General features: G+C 37.0%; 5 protein-coding genes, 1 long non-coding RNA gene and 1 pseudogene across 6 annotated transcripts; 3 read left to right on the top strand and 4 right to left on the bottom strand.

The window, feature by feature from the left end:
• Positions 1-388: 388 nt before the first annotated feature.
• On the bottom strand, positions 389-2,486 carry LOC111790488 (uncharacterized). Its single transcript, XM_023671407.2, has 3 exons — positions 1,426-2,486; positions 1,154-1,346; positions 389-1,072 (listed from the first exon to the last, which is right to left on the bottom strand). Exons 1-3 carry the CDS (start codon positions 1,849-1,851, stop codon positions 492-494), a joined length of 1,200 nt encoding a protein of 399 aa, XP_023527175.2. The 5' UTR covers positions 1,852-2,486; the 3' UTR covers positions 389-491.
• Positions 2,487-6,701: 4,215 nt separating this feature from the next.
• On the top strand, positions 6,702-8,579 carry LOC111790506 (uncharacterized). The gene is made up of 3 exons (XM_023671428.2): positions 6,702-6,870; positions 7,078-7,300; positions 8,031-8,579. Exons 2-3 carry the CDS (start codon positions 7,109-7,111, stop codon positions 8,388-8,390), a joined length of 552 nt encoding a protein of 183 aa, XP_023527196.1. The 5' UTR covers positions 6,702-6,870; positions 7,078-7,108; the 3' UTR covers positions 8,391-8,579.
• Positions 8,580-8,777: 198 nt separating this feature from the next.
• Positions 8,778-10,027, bottom strand: LOC111790511 (guanine nucleotide-binding protein subunit gamma 2). Its single transcript, XM_023671433.2, has 4 exons — positions 9,612-10,027; positions 9,338-9,390; positions 9,184-9,228; positions 8,778-9,092 (listed from the first exon to the last, which is right to left on the bottom strand). The coding sequence occupies exons 1-4, from the start codon at positions 9,732-9,734 to the stop codon at positions 8,996-8,998; spliced, it is 318 nt and encodes a 105-aa protein (XP_023527201.1). The 5' UTR covers positions 9,735-10,027; the 3' UTR covers positions 8,778-8,995.
• A 2,216-nt stretch (positions 10,028-12,243) lies between these two features.
• Positions 12,244-13,506, top strand: LOC111790512 (calmodulin-like protein 11). Its single transcript, XM_087122283.1, has 4 exons — positions 12,244-12,414; positions 12,484-12,641; positions 12,733-12,813; positions 13,173-13,506. Exons 1-4 carry the CDS (start codon positions 12,339-12,341, stop codon positions 13,308-13,310), a joined length of 453 nt encoding a protein of 150 aa, XP_086978409.1. The 5' UTR covers positions 12,244-12,338; the 3' UTR covers positions 13,311-13,506.
• Positions 13,507-13,737: 231 nt separating this feature from the next.
• LOC111790295 (uncharacterized) lies at positions 13,738-15,677 on the bottom strand (annotated as a pseudogene).
• LOC111790482 (ATP sulfurylase 1, chloroplastic) lies at positions 15,650-18,335 on the bottom strand. The gene is made up of 6 exons (XM_087122282.1): positions 17,440-18,335; positions 16,915-17,320; positions 16,563-16,823; positions 16,392-16,478; positions 16,126-16,311; positions 15,650-16,010 (listed from the first exon to the last, which is right to left on the bottom strand). The coding sequence occupies exons 1-6, from the start codon at positions 17,949-17,951 to the stop codon at positions 15,888-15,890; spliced, it is 1,575 nt and encodes a 524-aa protein (XP_086978408.1). The 5' UTR covers positions 17,952-18,335; the 3' UTR covers positions 15,650-15,887.
• LOC147793305 (uncharacterized) lies at positions 16,137-16,591 on the top strand. The gene is made up of 2 exons (XR_015420314.1): positions 16,137-16,277; positions 16,374-16,591. It is a non-coding gene; the product is annotated as an uncharacterized LOC147793305 (long non-coding RNA).
• Positions 18,336-19,008: the final 673 nt, after the last annotated feature.

Genomic DNA, 19,008 nt, shown 5'->3' with positions numbered 1-19,008 from the left:
AATCATATGACATTATTACCCTTCTTTGTTTCCCTTTTTTTTATTATTATTATTATTATTATTTGCAATTATTAGTTTCATAATTTTTTAAATTTGAAATAAGCTTAAACGCGAGGGGCTAAGAGGGAAGAGAATATCACGCAATTGTTATGAGTTCATTTACCGTCACACCCTTCCAGACTTCACCAATTCTATTTCTCTCTCTTTGCATTTATACCCCCAATTTTTCCCTTTATTCCCAAACCTCCCCTTCAAAATTCTTAATTTTCTTTTCTACACTACAAAATGGGATATTGTTTGTTTCCCACCCAGGAAACCAAACTATTTCCTTCTATTAAAATATTCGTTTCTTTTTTCTTTTCATTATTTTATTTCAGAAATCACCCAATTATCAAGGTATTTATATTATATTTTTTTATGTTCATTTATACACTTTTTTTTTTCCAGAAATAAAAAAAAAAAAAACCAAAACTTTTTTTTTTTTTTCGTTCTCAAGATTTCTCTTTGAGAAGGGAAGCTAATCCGGTGACCATCTTAGCTCCTTTATCTATTCTCTTTGGCTTGATCGCAGGGGGTTGCCACGGAGAACCGCTCCCCGTTGCCGGTTCATTTTCGCCGGAGATTAACGTCCGCGATAGCGATTCGGGATCGCTGGTGGTTACGGACTCGATTGACACCGATTCCTCGCCGAAAATCAACTCGAATTCACCGCAATCGGTGTCGGTTGCCAGCGGGTCGTTTTTGGATTCTTCGGGTTCGGCCCTCGGAGGAGCGTTGGGGAGAGAGTCGGTGGTTTTGATCGGAGGAGAGAGCCATTTAGCAAGCATGTACTCGGCTTTCCTCCATGGCGGAAAATGCATTCCTTTCTTCTTCAGGCTCTGTCTCGCGGCTTCCGATACGATGGATACAATTTGTCTGAGACGTTCTGATTTCCCGACGAAGACGTACGGTAGCGTCTGAAGAATCGCTTTATATGTTCCCGTCGAACGAGCAATCTCGAATTCGGATCTAAAATCGATGTCTATCAGCAATCGTTCTCCATTCAGAATCACATCCACGTATTCGTATTCACCTAAAATCAAACAGAAATGAAGATGAATTTAAGAATTGGGGAAGAAAGAAAATTAGGGCACAGGGGGGAAATTTTCTGTACCAGCTGGGAAGGAGGGGGATTTCTCCCATTTGGATTTGCAGATGGAAGAACTGTAACCAAGAGATGAGAGGGAATCGGTTACGATTCTGCGTAAATCGTCTTTCCGTTTATGAATTTTGTTATGCTTTTCGATGATTTTCGAAGCATCTGCCAAGAGATTTCTCTCTGTAACGCTCGTGCAAGGGATTAAACCCTGCAACAAAATGTCGATTGTCAAATAAACTACGAAAAAGCTCGAATCCCGAAATTTGGAGTTTCGGCTCAGAAATTACCTTGAGTATATCACATACATCGCCACCGGATGATCCGGAGGTGATCGTTTCACCAAAACACCAAAATACATCGAATTCATCGTCGGAGCTGTCATTGCTATTGCCGTTGAAGCAATTGCAGGGATTGCGGCCATACTTGACAGCTGCCGGTTGCTTCTCGTTGCTCTCCTCGATGAAATTCTGCACCATCTTATCTAAGCAAACCGAGCTCGGTTCGAACTCGGTCCCTCCTCCTACATCTTTGCTGCTAAACTGAGCTGGTTCACCAACAATAATCGGTTTCTCAACCGCAGAGCTTCTCAGAACGCTCGGAAACGGCCGATCGAAAAGCCGCCTCAGTCGCGATTTTAACAGAGGCTTGGCCGATTCAGGACGAACCTGTTCTCTCACCGTCTTAACATCGATATCAATCGGTTGGATCTTCATCACCGAAAAGAAACAAACAGAAAATTTTCTGCTCCCTCAAGAAAGTTCCGAAAATTAAAAGAGAAAAAAAATTGCAATACAGATTTGCTCCGGTCTGAAATTCCCAAACTACACCTACTAAATCTCTACTCTGTGCAGCTCGAGTTCATTGAAATTCACAAAACCGAAATCACAGAGAAAAATCAGAGAAATGAACTCCAGATAGTTGCATGTACATTCAGAATCTCCCACTCTAAAACTTTAAACTCAAAAAATGAAGAACAAAACGGAATCAATGACACGCTTCCACTAATCGCTCCACGCCCACTGGTCAGCTACTCCACACTCAGAATAGCCGTGAAGCGATCGAAAGGGAAAAAACCACCGCAAAAATGTACATACAAAGGCCGAAAGAGAAGACACTTCTGGAAAAATGCTGGAGCAAGAAGGAAGTACAGAAAATAGGGAAAGGAAAAGGGAGGAGGGTTATCTCAGAGATTTTTCGTGAAAAACATGGCGACGATGATTGCAGAAGAAAACGGCAAGTCCTGATCTGAATGGGAGTGCGATCGGAAAATTCATCTTCCGTTGAGGAGGTCGCCGGAGAAGATGAGATTCGAGAAAGGTCGGAGAGAGTGGGTTTGTGAAGGAGAGTGGTGGTCCTGAAAGGGGGGCGAGTAATGGAGTGGGAGAAAACCGGGCCGGGGGTTTTATAAGGAAATAGAAGAAGATGGGTTGCTGAGTGGACATAATATTTGCCACGTGGAGTCCTACATGGCAGTAATTATCCTGAAATTGGCAGTTTGCTAGCGTGACAATTATTGCACTTTCACCCAGTTTGGGTCCATGGACATGGGCCAGATGGCGAGACGTGTCGCGTGGATGAAGTGGTGGGTAGTTTTTTCTTTTATTTGTTTTAAATTAATTAATCTAGCCGAGGTGAAAAACGACGTGAAATTCCAAAAACACCCCTCCACTAATATGGAATACCGGGTAGATGCCCCTCGTTTTCCGGGGATATCGAAAGCAATCGTGGCAAATGTGCAATTTCCCACTTTTTTTTTTTTTTTTTTTTTTTAACTTAATATATTTTTGTTCTCTCTTTTTTAGGAAGTGGGGGACGAGAGCGGGGCAAAGTTTACGGTGTTCGCAAAAATATTTACCATCTCGAAAATAAACTTCCTATTAATTTTTTTATTCAATAAAAAAATTAAATTCTCGATTCAATCTTGTGTATCGTAAACAAATAAAAAATAAAAAATAAAAAATAAAAAATAAAAAATAAAAGCTTCCGATATTTAAACAGATTGTTTTAATAAATAAATTGGTATTTTATTTTTGAATAAATTTTATAAAGTTTTTCATAATATTCAGTTGAAAAGTCATTTTCATCATGAAATAAGTACAGAAATTCAAATATTTTAAAACTCTGATCCAGGAGGAAATTTATCGGTTGGTCTACCCCCATCAACCTTTTAATTATAATTATAAAAATTCCAATCTTCCACATTTAATCTTTATATAAAAATATTTAATTTATTGGTTTTGGTATGGGTGGGGTAAATAATGGTTAAAATAAAATGGAATTATTAAAGAAAATGGGTGGACGTAGGGTATAGGGCCAGGTGGCGGTCAACATTCCTAATGACCATGGACCGCCAGACATGGGTCCGTACGTGGTCCGGTTTTAGGCTCCCTGTTCGGTTCCACAAAAATAAGGTATAAAACCTAATTAAATGAATGTTTTTTTTTTTGTTTTTTTGCACAAAATTTCTAATTAAAACAAAACCAAGTAAGTTATTCTAGCTTTTGAAAGTTGTGTTGTTAAATACATATATTGTATGGCAAGTAATCCATTTCCCAAGCTTTGGAGTATATTGCTTGCTTGCTGGGTTGATCTTTCTTTCTTTTTTAATTTTTAAAATTTGAAAATTGGTGAATTTTGGGTGTAATAGGGGGAGAGAGGCATGGATGCGACTTTAGTGAAGTTGTTTTGATGATGGGCAATGAAATTATTGAATTCTCACTCTTTTTCTGAAACTCATCATTCTCTCTTTTTAAAGCTTTTGGGAACATGGGCCTTGTCATTAGCTTTTGGACACTTTCAGATGCCTTCTATTTCACATTCTATTTTCTTTTAACCCCCCCCCCCCCCCCCCCCCCAATAAATAAATAAATAAATAAAACCTGGGTATTTTGTTTCATATCTTTTCTAACAAATATCATATCCACACCAATATTGTGGCTCATTTAATTCATTATTTCAAGTAGATGAGTGTCATTTTCCATCGAAGTCATCGCAGTTGCACGAAATTAATTCATTAATTAATTTTCTTTTCTTTTGTCAAATTGAGTATTGGGCCCAATGGGCCTACAGATGTCTAGTTTTCGTGGTAGGAGACACTTCCTCAATAATTATATAATACTTATGTATGCAAAGAACATTGTGGTTATTTTATTATACTCAACTATTCAACTACTTCAGTGGAGCAACATAATTAGGTTTATTTCTATTTTTAAGATGAATTCATTCATAATGTGTGGATTTTATTATGAGAATTCTGTTTCAAGTTTGTCAAATTTTGATAAATAACATTAATTAAGAAAAAATCAAACCATGAGCTATGAAATTATAATTTTTTTTTTTTTTAAATCTTACTTATTTCGCTACGTTGAAGAATGAAAGTCCCACATCGGCTAATTTAGGAAATTATCATGGGTTTATAAACAAGTAATACTATCTTCATTGGTACGAGGCCTTTTGGGAAGCCAGAAGCTTCAAAACCATGCAATATCATACCATTTTGGAGAGTCGTGTTCATCTAACATGGTATCAGGGGGAGGCGTACTTAGTTCAAGGAGAGTCGTGTTCCATGCTAAACCCTAATAAAATTTAAAATTTAAATATTTGTAAGTTAGAAGTAATATTAAATATTTTTAATTCTTATGAAAAATTCAAACCCAATCCACCGATCATAAGGTTGAAATGAATAAAGAGATAATATATAAGATTAAGAACATGAAATTTGAAAATGACATCAAAGTTCAAAACGTCGACGTTGCTGGGGATCCGATTACCCACTATGGAAGCTACCCCCAAATATAGTAAACAAAGTCATTTTCCTTGCAACCACCAAAACCAAATTAAAGTCCCAATTGGTTAATATTATTACAACTTTATTCTCAATCTGTTGGCCTACCAGACCCCTTTACCTTTTTCCATCATTTTAATTTATTTTTAAAATTATGGATGTACATTTTTCAACTCTAAATTAATTCAATTCTGTTTAAATTTGTTTTTTTTTTTTTTTAGGTATGATTTTAAGAGTATTTAGCTTAAATGGTTAATTATGATTACTAAAGTCCATCCATTTTTAATCATAGAATTGAAAAATACTTGTTTAATTAAATTCGTGTATGCTTAATTTTATTGATTAATTTCTAAAAAACAAATCCAAAATATTTTATTAGGCCTAACCCACATGGGTGATGGGCCCACTCTAACCAAAAGGATTAAAATGATAATGATTTAATGGATTTAATTTAATTAGGTTTAGGGTTAATGAAGATTGTTAAATAGCCCTATTTTTTTAAGCACATCTATCATGGGTTCTAAACACAATATTCTTTAATCATATCCTACCCTATTCTATTATTTATGCTAATATTTTCAGACCCAATCATGTCATATATTACCAGAAAGAGATTAGAGGTCAAGGTGATACAATCGTCTACAAATCGAAAAAATAAAATTAGCAAAATCTTATCTCAAACGTGTAATATTATAAGAATGATATAAAATGCAGCGTTCTGAATATTTAGAAAATCATTTATGTCGTGTCAAAGTAAGAATTGGGTGTGGAAGCAAACAAAAAGCTTACATGATCGAATGCGAAAAAAAAAAAAAGAAAAAGAGAGGGGGTGATGATGAATGATGAAGACATAAAGTTGTTTAATTTTAAAAATAAAAATAAAATAAAATAGGTTTTTAAAAAATAGATTAATTACCTCGGAGTAGAGGTATTAATTACTTAGAACGATAAAAAAGAGATAATATCAATTTAAACATAGTTTAGTAGATAAATATATTAATTATCATCTAAAATATATTAATTTTTTCACTCGACATCCCCACAACTTAACCTTGGGTCCATTGCATATGAGACGATGCGATTGTATTGTCCTTATATAAAAGTATTATTAGGGTTTGTCTTTTTTCTTTTTCTTTTATTATAAATTGTGTTCTTTATATAACCAGCAGAGTCTGGTTGCCCTATTCCTCTAACAATCCAAAATAAATCCCACTTTATTTTATTTTATTTTCATTTTCCTCTTGGAAAAAGAATCTCCTTTTCTTTTTCTTTTTATTTTTTAAATGTGGAATAAAATTTTAAAATAAAAAGAAAACAATAATTATTATGGTCTAAATCATTAATCCATTATGTACAACATTGATTGATTACCATTATTAAGCTATTCCTGATTAATAAGGTTTTATACTTTCTTAATCATGATTTAAGTATTTAAAAAGGTTTAGGTATAACCATTAAGTTATTCCGGAATAAAGGAGTCGGGTCGGGTTCTCTTTTGTTGGGCTGGGCTTCGGCCACATAATTTAGGTCCAATATGTAAGATCGAGTTTAACAGCCCAACCACTCAGGCCCAAACAAAAAACAAAATTTAAGTCTTCATTTTTTTAAAATAAATTATAATTTTCTTGCAGATTTTTGGTGAACACAACTAACTTAATGGAGTGGTTTTCCGATTGTGGATATTATACCCAACTAAACACGGCGTTACCCTCATAAAGATGGACACGTCAGCCGCCACAATGGATCAAACGATCCTTGCTGTCCACCACCTTCGCTTAAAGCTCATTTAACTTAGCGCGGAAGAATATTATCATTTTATTTCGGAAGCTAGAAATTTCGTCTCTGAATCGCGGATTAGGGTTTTCTCTTTGGCTTCTACATCGGCTCCTTCTGTAAAGCTCCTGCACTTCACTCTTCCATATCGGATTTCCCGTATCGATTTAATCAGGTTCGGTTACTGTCTTTTCAATTTCTGCCCTTTTTGTTTTCTGAAGCAATTCTGATCTGGATCTGCAATTTTTCCATCCCTCCGGGCCTTCTCGTCTAGTTTTAATTTCTAGGCGATTCCAATCGTTTTCGCCAACAAATTCCATGTATTTGACTTCTATGTTGTTGTTGATGAGGAATTTATGTTTTTCTTTGTTTGGACATTTAGGCGATTTGTCGGTCTTTTCCTGTGGGATTCGATGGGGGCTTTCATGTCGAGATTCTGGTTCATGTTATTTCCGGCAAAAGAATACAAGATCGTGGTGGTTGGGTTGGATAATGCGGGAAAGACGACGACTCTTTACAAATTGCACTTGGGAGAGGTTGTTACTACCCATCCTACCGTGGGAAGCAATGTTGAAGAGCTTGTGTACAAGAACATTCGATTCGAGGTGCAGTCAATCTATATCAATTTACTTTTACTTTGCCTTCTTATTATTCTATTTTTTTATGGATGCTCCCTGTTTGTTGTTCATTATATTCCACCCATTGGGGATTCTTCTCCTCCATCAATTTCACTGTAGTATTCTATTTGAGTATTGGTTTGTATAGTTTCGCTCTGTGATCTTTGAATGCTCCGGCCAGTTGAATGTTTAGTTGTCACGTGAAATTGCGAGTTTGTGTATTTGGTTGATGCAAAAGATTGACCTAGAAAAGAAAATGTGATGCAAGATATGGGAATTCGTGTGTTGTCTGTAAACCTGATACCTTGCGTGTGAAGTCCCAAAGTAGTTCTTGAATAAAGCAACGTATTCCCTTTTTTATCTTCGGGAAGTCTAGTCTTGTGAAAAGCCCAGCCGAAGCATGAGATTTATCCTGGCTTTTATGAGACATATTTGGTGAGAGCATTTAACTGGGAACTTCCCAAAATCCCCCACAATTTGCAGTCTTTCTAAAGGGAAATATTGGGTTGATGTTTGTGATCTGCGTGTGGTTTCCTCAGAAATTGGGCTGGTTTATTAGGATAGTAGAAACCAGAGTACGTGTTGGAAAAGTAGATATTTAGATAATCCATTTATATAGGAAACTTTGCACAAAACCCGTCTTTGTTCCTCTTATGGAAGGTGAAACTGAGCTTTTCCCTCAACTAAACATGTTCCATTTGGCAATTTTTTTCTCTAGGTATGGGATCTTGGTGGGCAAGACAGGCTTAGGACATCATGGGCAACATATTACCGCGGAACGCATGCAGTGATCGTTGTGATAGACAGCACAGATAGAGCAAGAATCACCATCATGAAGGAGGAGCTGTTCAGACTACTCGGTCATGAAGATCTTCAGCAATCTGTGGTGCTGGTCTTTGCAAACAAACAGGATCTTAAGGATGCCATGACTCCCGTTGAAATCACCGATGCTCTTTCACTCCACAGCATTAAGAATCACGACTGGCACATTCAAGCCTGCTCTGCCCTCACCGGAGACGGTCTATACGATGGTCTCGGATGGATTGCACAGCACGTTACCGGCAAAGCGACTAGTTGATACGAAAAACTCACAGCTTGTGAGATTCATTCTTGTAATCTTGTGGTTAAACTCCTCGCCCTTTATCTCTTCTTATACAAGTCGAGCAGTTTATATATCCTGTTTAATTCCATTTTGATTTAAGGGTTGTATTAAATTTTTTGAAAAATGGAGCCATATAAAAGAATTGCCTAGTGTCATTCCAAATGAGACGGAAGGGTTCATATGGATTTTGTTAAAAGATTACCTGTTTTTCTGCCCTTAAAATGTTGTCGATAAGATTATAATACATTTAAAATTGCGGTGGATTGTGTGCAGCAAAAGAGATTGCGAAAAGTTCTGGTGATAGGTTCAATTATTTTTTTTTTCGAAAATTTCAAAAAGAAAAAACTATTCAACCTGCTGCAGTACTTGAACGTCACGTAAATTTATAAAATAATATTTTTAAATACTTCATATGTTCATTCTGAAAGTACTTTTTGGATTCTATACCAATTGGCAAACCCAACATTAATGTGTAATGTGAAAGCTCTGTTAAGGAGAAATGGTTGAGTCTTGAGCTTGCCAAACATCGTCTTCTCATGAGAGCTTTCAAATTCAAATTCACTCTGTGGAAACCAGAATGGTTACAAAATCCAGCATCTGCATCGACAATGGCATCGATTCGAGTCTTTCGGGCCTTCGAACCATCGATCCCAAGCTGGATTCACCGGGGCAAGAGTTCTGGCAGAAAACCAAACCAGAATGAATCAGATCATGATTTTAAAGATGGGAAATGAATCAGGAAATGTTTATAGAGTAAGAAGAAGCATACTCTGGAAGTAGAGGGTCTGATCTCATTTCTACACAGCCCAACAGCCTGGTATTATTATATTTATATTCAGATTCAATGTAAAAACAAAGCCTTCAAAAAGTTGGCATTTTTCATGGAACAAAGAATGAAAAATTCATTACCAAATTCAACTTACTCTTTACAGGATGCCGACGCCTTGTCCAATTTTTCCAGCTGCTCCAGCTCTTCCTGCCACAGAGAAATACCAGTTTCATTCTGTTCCTTTGTTTGTTCATCATTGTCCCAGCAAAATCCTCCCCTCCCCAGAAACAAAAATCAACCATTTTGAGCCAAACCCATCAAATTATCTCACTAATGTCCTACTTCAATTGAAATTCAAAGTTCTTGGAAACAACCAAACATGTAAAAACAGAACAGAGAAAGAACAAAAAGTAAAAAAGAACCACCACCTCTAGAAACCTAGCCTCTTGCTCGAGCCGCTTCATTTCCGCCAGCAACCTATGTTTTCCGACGGCATCCACAGCGGATAACGACTGAATCCGGTGGGCAATGGGAACAGCAGCCTCCGCCATGACTAATTTAACAACTCAGACCCAAAACCCTAAGATTCTAGTAGTAGCAGAGAAAAACAGAGGAATGAATGAGAAAAGAGAGAATTAAAGAAGAAAAGAAGATAGACCCACAAATTTCCATGGGTACCCCATAAATCAAGGAAAAGAAGGATCTGAATAATGGAAGCGAAAGGGGGGAGAACGACGGAGCTGGGGTTTTTGTGTGCTTTATATCTTGATTTTGGCTTCTTGTGCGTGAGGGTTGAAAGAGGAAAAAGAAGGTGAAATTGTTCAAATGGATGTGTGTGGTTGTTTTAAGAACAAAAGTTTGTCTGCTTTTTCATGATTCTCGTAGGCTGTCTGCTTTGTCTCACTTCTATTGGGATTTCGCCGAATTACAGTGAACCCCACCCACGCTTTACTCCTTTGAATGTATCGTGATCAACAAATAAATATCTGAATCACTATATTATATCATTCCTTCAACTATAAATTCTCTATAATTTTGTTCTAAACTAGTGCCAGATCCTAATTTATATGAATTCAAAACATAGTTTTGTTGTGTTCTTGTTTGTTCCTCAACACTCCTCCACCAGCTACCGGTCTCAGTTTGTTCAAACAACTATACAATTCATCTCAAGTCTCATTAAGAAGAAAGGAAAGACACCCATCATTCTAACTTTCTTAATCATCAAGATCGCCTTACATTGATTCATTCATCTACTTCTCATTTACTCGAGTGTTACATGCTCACCACCAAAGCCTCGACCTAGTCGACTCTAGCCAAGGTGACATTGTGACTTTGGGATTGTGTTTCGAAAAAAATATAGAATTCACCCAAAATATTATTAATAATCGCTCATCTTTGATATCATGATTTGTGAATAGTTGGTGTAATCTTATTATAATTAAAGATTCTTTTGTTGAATAGTCAATAATGTTGAATAGTCAATAAAGTTGATGTTTAAAAAAACAGTAATAATAAAGTTAATGGTTTTATTAGCACGCTTGACAGTGTTGTAGTTTTATTTAAAATGCTAAAAAGACAAAAAAATAATAATAAAAATAATAGATTAGTATTATTGGTAATGTAATGATTTGAAGGAGGTAAAAGTGAGAAAAAAATGATTAAATGAAAAAGTGAGTAAAGCATGAGACGCAACAGTACCCCCCACAAAAGTAACCTAAAATTATACGATGATCTTGCCACACGTTGCGCCGCCGGCAGCCACAGTATCCTTATTTTGGGCCTTACTTTGGGCCTATATTATTGTGAAGCCCAATTGGAGGGAGAGTCAAATAGTCAACGTCCCAACAAAAAAAATATTAATTAATTTAGGGGTTTGAATTTTAGTCAATTGGAAATTAAATTCCCATTACCGCGTCGTGTGTTTTCCGTCTTCCTCTTTTGAACCTTCAAAGTCCAAACTTTGAACTGCGCCAAAAGTCTGTCACGTGTACACGTGTTAATTCCTCCCACTTCATATTAAAAAAAAATATATATATATATATACAAATTATCCAATTTCGTACACCCAGAAACCGCGTCTCCAGCCATACTCTCATTTAATGTTTTTCATTTTTTGAATTAATTTTTTTTTTTAAAAAAATTAATTTTCTTCCTGCCCTGATCTGTCTCCTCCAATCCCTATGATTCCATGAATCACACTCATTATACATCTTTTCTTTTTATTTGTGTGATTATCCAAATTAAGTACACGTACCGATTCAACTCTATTTTTTAACTTTTTTTTTTTTATGTTTGCAAAGTCATGAGAACTTATGATTAAAGTGGACAATATCATACTATTGTGGAGAATTTTATTGTGGAGAATTTTTTTGGAATAAGTGAATGAAAATGGAATCGAAGATTTTGATAGTATAGATTATATGAAAATGTGTGTGTGGGAAGCAAGCAAAGGGGCAGGAGAAGGCAAGGCAAGGCAGTGCAGCGTGTTGGGTGGGGTTGAAGGATTCTGCTGCTCACTGCACATCTTCCAATGCACAAGTTTTCTCCTTTTTCAATGTTGGCCTTTCCATTTGTCCCCTCTCCTTCAACCCTCACAGCTGTCATTTTTTTTCTCTCCAACCTTCCCTCCACCCTTTAACTAACCCTAATATAATTAAATATTATATTCAACTATTATTTTACTTTTCAAAATATCTCACCATTTTTTTAAAAAAAAAATTATAATTTAAAAACACGTAAAAATTCTGTTCTTAAATTTTGTCATTTATTTTAAAAAATTCCAATATTTTAAAAATACAAAATTTACAAATTTAGGGGAGGTTTTATATTATTTTAGAGCAATTTGATATTAAGAAATTATTTAAAAATTTCCTTTTTGTAAAGGTGGTGATGAATGAAGGAATTCTTCAGCTAAATTTGACTCTTAATATTAGCTTTGTTATTATTAAATTGGAATGTTTTATTTTTCTAATATATAAAAAATAATAATAATTATTATTTTCTCAATTCACAGCCTCGGAATTCTACATAAACCCAGCTCACATTCCGCCATTCCCCAAATTTTCCCAACCCTCCTCCTCTGTTTCTTCTCCCTTTCCCTCTCTTTCTGTTTGTTTCCCGAGAAAATTTTCTGTCGAAGGAAAAAAAAAAAAAACATGGCGGAAGTACTGAGTGAAGAACAGATCGTGGAGTTTAAGGAAGCCTTTTGTCTCTTCGACAAGGACGGCGATGGTGAGCCCCCCTTTTCTGATTCCGTTTACAGAGCGTTTTGAAACTGAACAGGAATTTGAAATTTTGTAGGGTGCATTACTATCGAGGAATTGGCGACGGTGATCCGGTCGTTGGATCAGAATCCGACGGAGGAGGAGCTTCAGGACATGATTAATGAGGTCGACGCCGACGGCAATGGAACAATCGAATTCGCTGAGTTTCTCAATTTGATGGCCAAGAAAATCAAGGTACTGAACCAAAACCACCAAAAAAAACTGAATTTTCGAGTCAAAATGTTTGAATATTGACTTTTTTTTTTTTTTTTTTTTTTTTTTCCAGGAAACTGATGCGGAAGAAGAGCTGAAAGAGGCTTTCAAAGTGTTCGACAAAGATCAAAACGGATACATCTCAGCTACGGAGGTACATTTTTTTTTTTTTTTTACTTCAAATTTGTTTATAATTGATTAAAATATAATAAATACTCGAAAAATATCTATATTTGGTCAAAAGTTGTAATATTATTTAATATTTAATAAATAAATTTCTTGTGATAAATTATAAAATATTTGTGAAATGGGAGTACAGTGTACCGTATGTGTAGTACGTTGTGTACCATGTACCTGTCCGCACTGGATTAAAGAAGATGGGTAATATAAAAAATTAAATGGTGGGATTATTCGTTGACTTTTGGGGGTGTGAAGAATCTAACGGCTGGAAAAAAATATTGATGCTTTTTTGCTTTTTTTTTTTAAAAATTTAATTTTGTCAATGAACTGCAGCTGAGGCACGTGATGATCAACCTCGGGGAGAAGCTGACCGATGATGAAGTGGAGCAGATGATCAAAGAAGCCGATCTGGACGGTGATGGTCAGGTCAATTTTGAAGAATTCGTCAAGATGATGATGACCGTTGGATGATAGATTCAAGTAGCCTTTTTTAATCAACGGTCCCAAGAAAAACAAAGGGATTTCTAAAATTCATTTATTTTCATATAATTTCATTAATTTCCTGCTCCTTGCATAGTTATTAATTTGTACTTTTTGCCCCTTTTAGCCCACTTGTTCATCAATGTAATCCCCTCTTTATTCTTAGTAACAATTTTTTTACTGTTCATCTTGCTTTAATCCCTCTTATATGTTTAAAACAATTTATTTTTATTAAACTCTTTTCACTCCGTCTACATTAAAAATGTCCAGCATAGGATATTTGAGCATAAATAAAGTATTTTTTGATGATGATAAAAACATGATCACTCCCTAAATTAAATTAGTACGTGAGACTCTCATCCTCCAATCCTCCAATCAGCCTTCGAAACAGTTTTTTTTTTTTTAATTTTTTTAATTTTTTTTAGTTTTATAATCAACAATCTCAACTAACGACTAACAAGTGCAAGAATGAAGTACAAGTGTATCATGCCGTCGTTCGCGCCTGAAACGCAACTGAAAAAGAAAAGAAGAAGAAGAAGAAGAAGAAGAAGAAATCATGGGAAGTAAACAATTCAGAAACTCGAATGCTGGTTGTGAATCTTGTCGACAAAATCCATTCGATTGATTGCAGTAGCACCAGCAGATGCGGGTCCCAAAAATTAGGGATTTGGTTCTACGCTTCCCTTTACGAATCGGCAATGGCGGTGGTAAGTCTTTCGCTACCTTAGAGACATTGCTGCTAAGTTATTTTGATCCATGGCTTTTAATTCCATCCTCGATTCTTCTTTTTCTTTCGCGAGCCCTGGAAAAGAAGGTCTCAGTTTCTCTGAATCGCTTCTTCCCAACTTCCCTATTCGTTTCTCCATTGGCTTTGTGAAGCTAATCTTATGCAAGTTTGGCGAATCTTCGACTGTCTTTATTTGGAATAGCAATCGACTTTTCTCTGTTTCTCCTGTCTTTCCTTCGCTTTGCATATATGTATTGAAGCTACGCGATTTACGCATCTCGATATCACCAATTGAATTGTCGGAATTTCATTTCTTGCTCGTTCTTCGTGGTGATTCTTGATTTTCTCCTCCGAATGTGGGGAATGGAACTGGTGATTCAAATAGGCTTTCATCTGGTTCTTGTCTTTCCGCTTCATGTTCATTGTTTGTTGAAATTCCCGTCGTCTTTCCTATCTCCTCATTCTTATGCTTGCAATCTCCAATAGATAAATATAAAGTGTCCATACCTTGTTCAGAAATTTCCAAATATTCTCCATCTGGATCCTCGCAATCCTCTCCAGGAGCCTCGTTCTGGTTCTTGTTCTTGGCTACAAATCCAGTAGAAAATTCAGTTTCTTCTGCATTGCTCCTGGAGTGTGATCCAATCGAGGTACATTCCACTTGGATCGCATTTGAAATCTTAAATTGAGTTGCAATATTGTCTTCAATGACTGTTTCAGTTCCCAAATATTCTTCTCTTAATTGGGATCCGTGAATCTGTCTTCACTCTCAGGAACTTGCATAGATTCTTCTGGTGGTAAACACGAAAAATTATGACGTATCAATTCGGTCGCAGGTTCTTTATCTTTAGTAACAACTTTTTTGGCATCTGGCATTGTATATTCATGGCATGGCCTTGGCTCTATTAGATCACCATTTTTCTTCTCCACATCTGTGTCTGGCTCTGAACCATTACAATCCGCATCAGTTGATTTTTCTTTGTCCATTAGGACAATGGCATCCTTTCCCTTATCTCCATCATTTTCCGTATTAGTATCTCGGCCTGTATCAATAACTTGATCCATATTGCTGGTTTCCTCTGAATCTTCCATGGTAGAATCTGCTGAATCGTAAGTGTTGTTCAAACTCAATTCCAAAGCATCCTTGCAGTCCTCTGGGGATTTGTTGCTATCTTCTACTGGGGATTTGTTGCTATCTTCTACTAGTGATTCAGCTGTAATGTGGAGCAACTCATGCTGATTACTCCTTAACTCCGTAGTCTTTACAAGTTTCTGCTCATCTAATGCAAGGAATGGGAAAGTATGCTGAATAAGACTCTAGAATACTAGAAGTTGTCTACAACAGAGATGTTCAAATTCTATTATTCCTCTCTGACACTGGTACTTAGTGATCGTCAACCTTATAGCTTTCAAGATTTTGTTTAGCACATAAAGTTCAACAGTCTGCTACTCATATGAGCACATGAACGATCTGTCATCATGATTGTGCTTTTGCAACTAAAATTTATACTGTTTTTGAGTATTGTTTGTAGGCTGGGGTAGCGGCAACCTGAAAGCAGGGTTATATCCAAACTGGACATAACTGGAGCTGCGATTTCTTGGGTAAAGCGCCTTCTTGCTGCGTTTTCCATTAACAAATTCAATTCGCCACATGTACTTTTCATCATATTCTCTATTTTAAAAGTGAATGGGTCGCCTAACTAGAACTGCAATTGCTATATTATTGTATTGATTAAGATTTCTTGAGCTTTAATCCTTAGGCTGATGCAAGGTGGCTGAACTGAACTCCATCATTTGGGAGGCGGAGTTCATAATATCTTAGTAATTTGGTATGTAGTTCTCTACCTGTCTATTACAGCTTTAAAAGTCGAATCATTGGACTGTTCTGCTTTTTCCTCGTTAATAAAATTTTCATCCACAACCTTGTAATTATCCATGAACTTTTCATCTACTTGAAACAAAACCTGTAAAGGATCAGAATAATATAAGGACAACATCGGTAAACCCATCTCAAGCAAACTCTATACAATATGCTGTGTTGTACAAATCTAAAGATGTAATGAGGGCATCTGAATTTACAAAGCGAGGCAAATCATGTGACGGGCACAACAGCCTAAGCCTACGCCAGAACAGGTTAGGTTCAGGAAGTCTGCCATTGCTGCTAGCAGGTACCAAACTTTCATAGTATTCAACCAGCACCTTCCATCCACCTGGGCACATAAATCCTTCAGGTGGGCTCTCTTTATTCTTTGCTAGTCCTCTCATCTGCACCATCCAAACATTGGTTTTCTTTTTCTTGTTTTTCATTATAAAACAAATCACTATAGATATGCGCAGGCAATTACCTTGGTGCCGGATATGAAAAGGAAATCCTGAGCTCTAGAGGGGTCAAAGAAGGCCATCTTGCCCTGAGTTTTATCATAAGCAGCAACCTGAATGTGTAACATAATAGATAGATTAGTAATTCCTCTATCTAAGTGAGTTGATGGCATGGCATTCTAAATAAAGCTTATTACTCTGAAAGGAAGGATGTTTAGCCGCTCTAGTCCAGGTGCCATGCTCAACACTTTCTTCCCATGCTCTGCATCATACAAATCTCTTTTCTCCGTAGGATGACCCATTCCAGCTGGGTCACGTCCAACAATGTAAAAGTTGGCTCCTGCGTTGATCCTTGCCTTTGCATGCCACTGCACCTCTGTTGGCCCTGCATAGTGCATTGGAGATGGAAATATGGAGACCACTGTTGTCTCTGGATCAAGAACACCATCCTCCAGCACCTGGTAGTAAAATAGACCCAGTTCTTAAAGTTTAGATCTTTCCATATCCAATCAACAAAAAGCCTAGGAAAGATGGTTTACAATTAGGTACCTTCTCGTGTTGCTTCATTCGCCAACTAAGTGGAACATCATCGGCCTTGGTGTAGCCACCCAAAGGATGAAGCAACAAAATGGGGTTCTTGTATCCCATATCAAGCAGTCGACGGCGAGTATCAGTCATTAGTAATGCATGCCCATTATGTACTGGGTTTCGCAGTTGGAATGCAAACACTGCATCTGCATTTCGCCGGGTGAATTCCTCCCGTAGTTCTGCAGGCGACTGTCGGAATCGATCGAGGCCATCGTGGTACTTGATTGGTTCTATAACCTCTAAGTCACCTCCTATCAGCCAATTACCAACATTGGTTATAGCACGATCAACATAAGGGAGCCCAGGGGCTGTGGTGCCCCAGGTTCTTGCTATCCTTTCTTCTTTAGGGTGCTTGTAGATCTCAATACTGATTCATCCAAACATAAGATTAAAAACCACACAATGGGTTTACCAATGCAGAGAGATTCATCAGAACCATAAAATTTTCCAGAATGAAACACAGAACAAAAGTGGAGAAAATCTTACTCCTTCAGAATAGCAATGGGGTTGTTGTTCTTGGCGTCAATGAGAGCCACACTGGTGGAGTCCCCGATGCGGTGCTTTTGGGCATCGTCAATGGCGAGAACAATGGGCACTGACATGTTCGCCACAGACCCATCTGGAAGCCTGAGGGAATTGAAATGAAGCGTTTGAAGGAACTCGGATTCTCTCATGAATCCGGTAAGAGGACTGGCCCATCCTTCGCTGAGCACATGAACCCACTGAATGTCGATGCTCGTAAGCTGGATCGCGGGCAAGGATAAGGCTTCCTTCTTCTTCAAACCCCGCAGAGGCTCCTCAACCAGAAGCTCCACCAGCCTTCCGCCGTCCGGTTCAATCAAACCCATCGAAACCCGGAGCGGGAGATGGGTCTTCTTCGCCTTGGAGCTGCCAGCAATGGAGACTGTAATAGGAGCGCCCAAATGGGTGTAGGAAGTTCTCTGAATAAAATGAAATGGAGATGGGGTTTTGATGAAACCAGTCGCCATGGACGCCATTAGAGATGGAGACGAAGGCTTCCAAGCGAGATTGATGAAAATTCAGCTGAAATAGGAGAAGATTAAGCCGAGGGGGTTTAGAAAGTGGGAGAGAAAAAGAAACAAAAAAGGGAATCAGAGGAGGATTCTGCAATTTTTTTTGAATTGGTACGATGGGATATGAATTTATAATGATCCAACTTGCGAAAGATTCAAAAGGGGATAATGAAGATTCCTAGTAAATATTCTCCCTCTTTTGGTTGGGAGGATGAACCTGGACATCTTCGTTTCTTGGGAATTTTTGGTTTTATGTTTCCGATGTAAAACTGAGGTAGGTCGATCATCGATGCTCATCACTCATCCCTCGTGTTCTCTACCGTGAAGTCTCATGGGAGTTCTTGTCTTTTAGATTTCAGTCTATAGAGGGGAACTAAATATTCCTTCTAATGATGTTGAAACTTTTTCTAATATATGCATTTTAAAAGAGTAAGGTTGATGATAATATGTATGGCGCCAAAGTAGACAATATCTATTAACTGTGGGTTTGTGTTGTTATAAGTGGTATCAGATCCAGACACTAAGCAGTGTGCCAGCGAGGACGTCGGCCCTCAAAATGGTAGATTGTGAGATCACACAATTGGAGAGGGGAACAAAACATTTTTTATAAAGGTGCCTCTTCATAGTAGATACGTTTTAAAACCGTGAGACAGAGAACGATACGTAATAGGCTAAGGTATACAAATACAATATTTGTTAGGAGAACGATAGGTAATAGGCTAAGGGATACAAATACAATATTTGTTAGGAGGACGATACGTAATAGGCTAAGGTATACCACTACAATATTTGATAGTAGTACGCTTGAACTGTTACATGATATTAGGCTAAGGTATACCACTACAATATTTGATAGTAGTACGCTTGAACTGTTACATGATAAGAGGTAAATTATATCGATAATTATTTATAAATTTTGAATATTTAGAAAAATTAATATACAAAATTGGTAATAGAGGAATTTATTAGGCACTCAATCGAGATTTATTAGTTACATTAATACATGCATAAATGATAAGAG

Source organism: Cucurbita pepo, chromosome 3 (assembly GCF_057944985.1).
Source record: "Cucurbita pepo subsp. pepo isolate OVF chromosome 3, ASM5794498v1, whole genome shotgun sequence".
Lineage (NCBI taxonomy): Eukaryota > Viridiplantae > Streptophyta > Magnoliopsida > Cucurbitales > Cucurbitaceae > Cucurbita > Cucurbita pepo.
The sequence above is the reverse complement of the archived record's forward strand: the minus strand, read 5'-3'. Positions and strand labels throughout refer to the sequence as shown.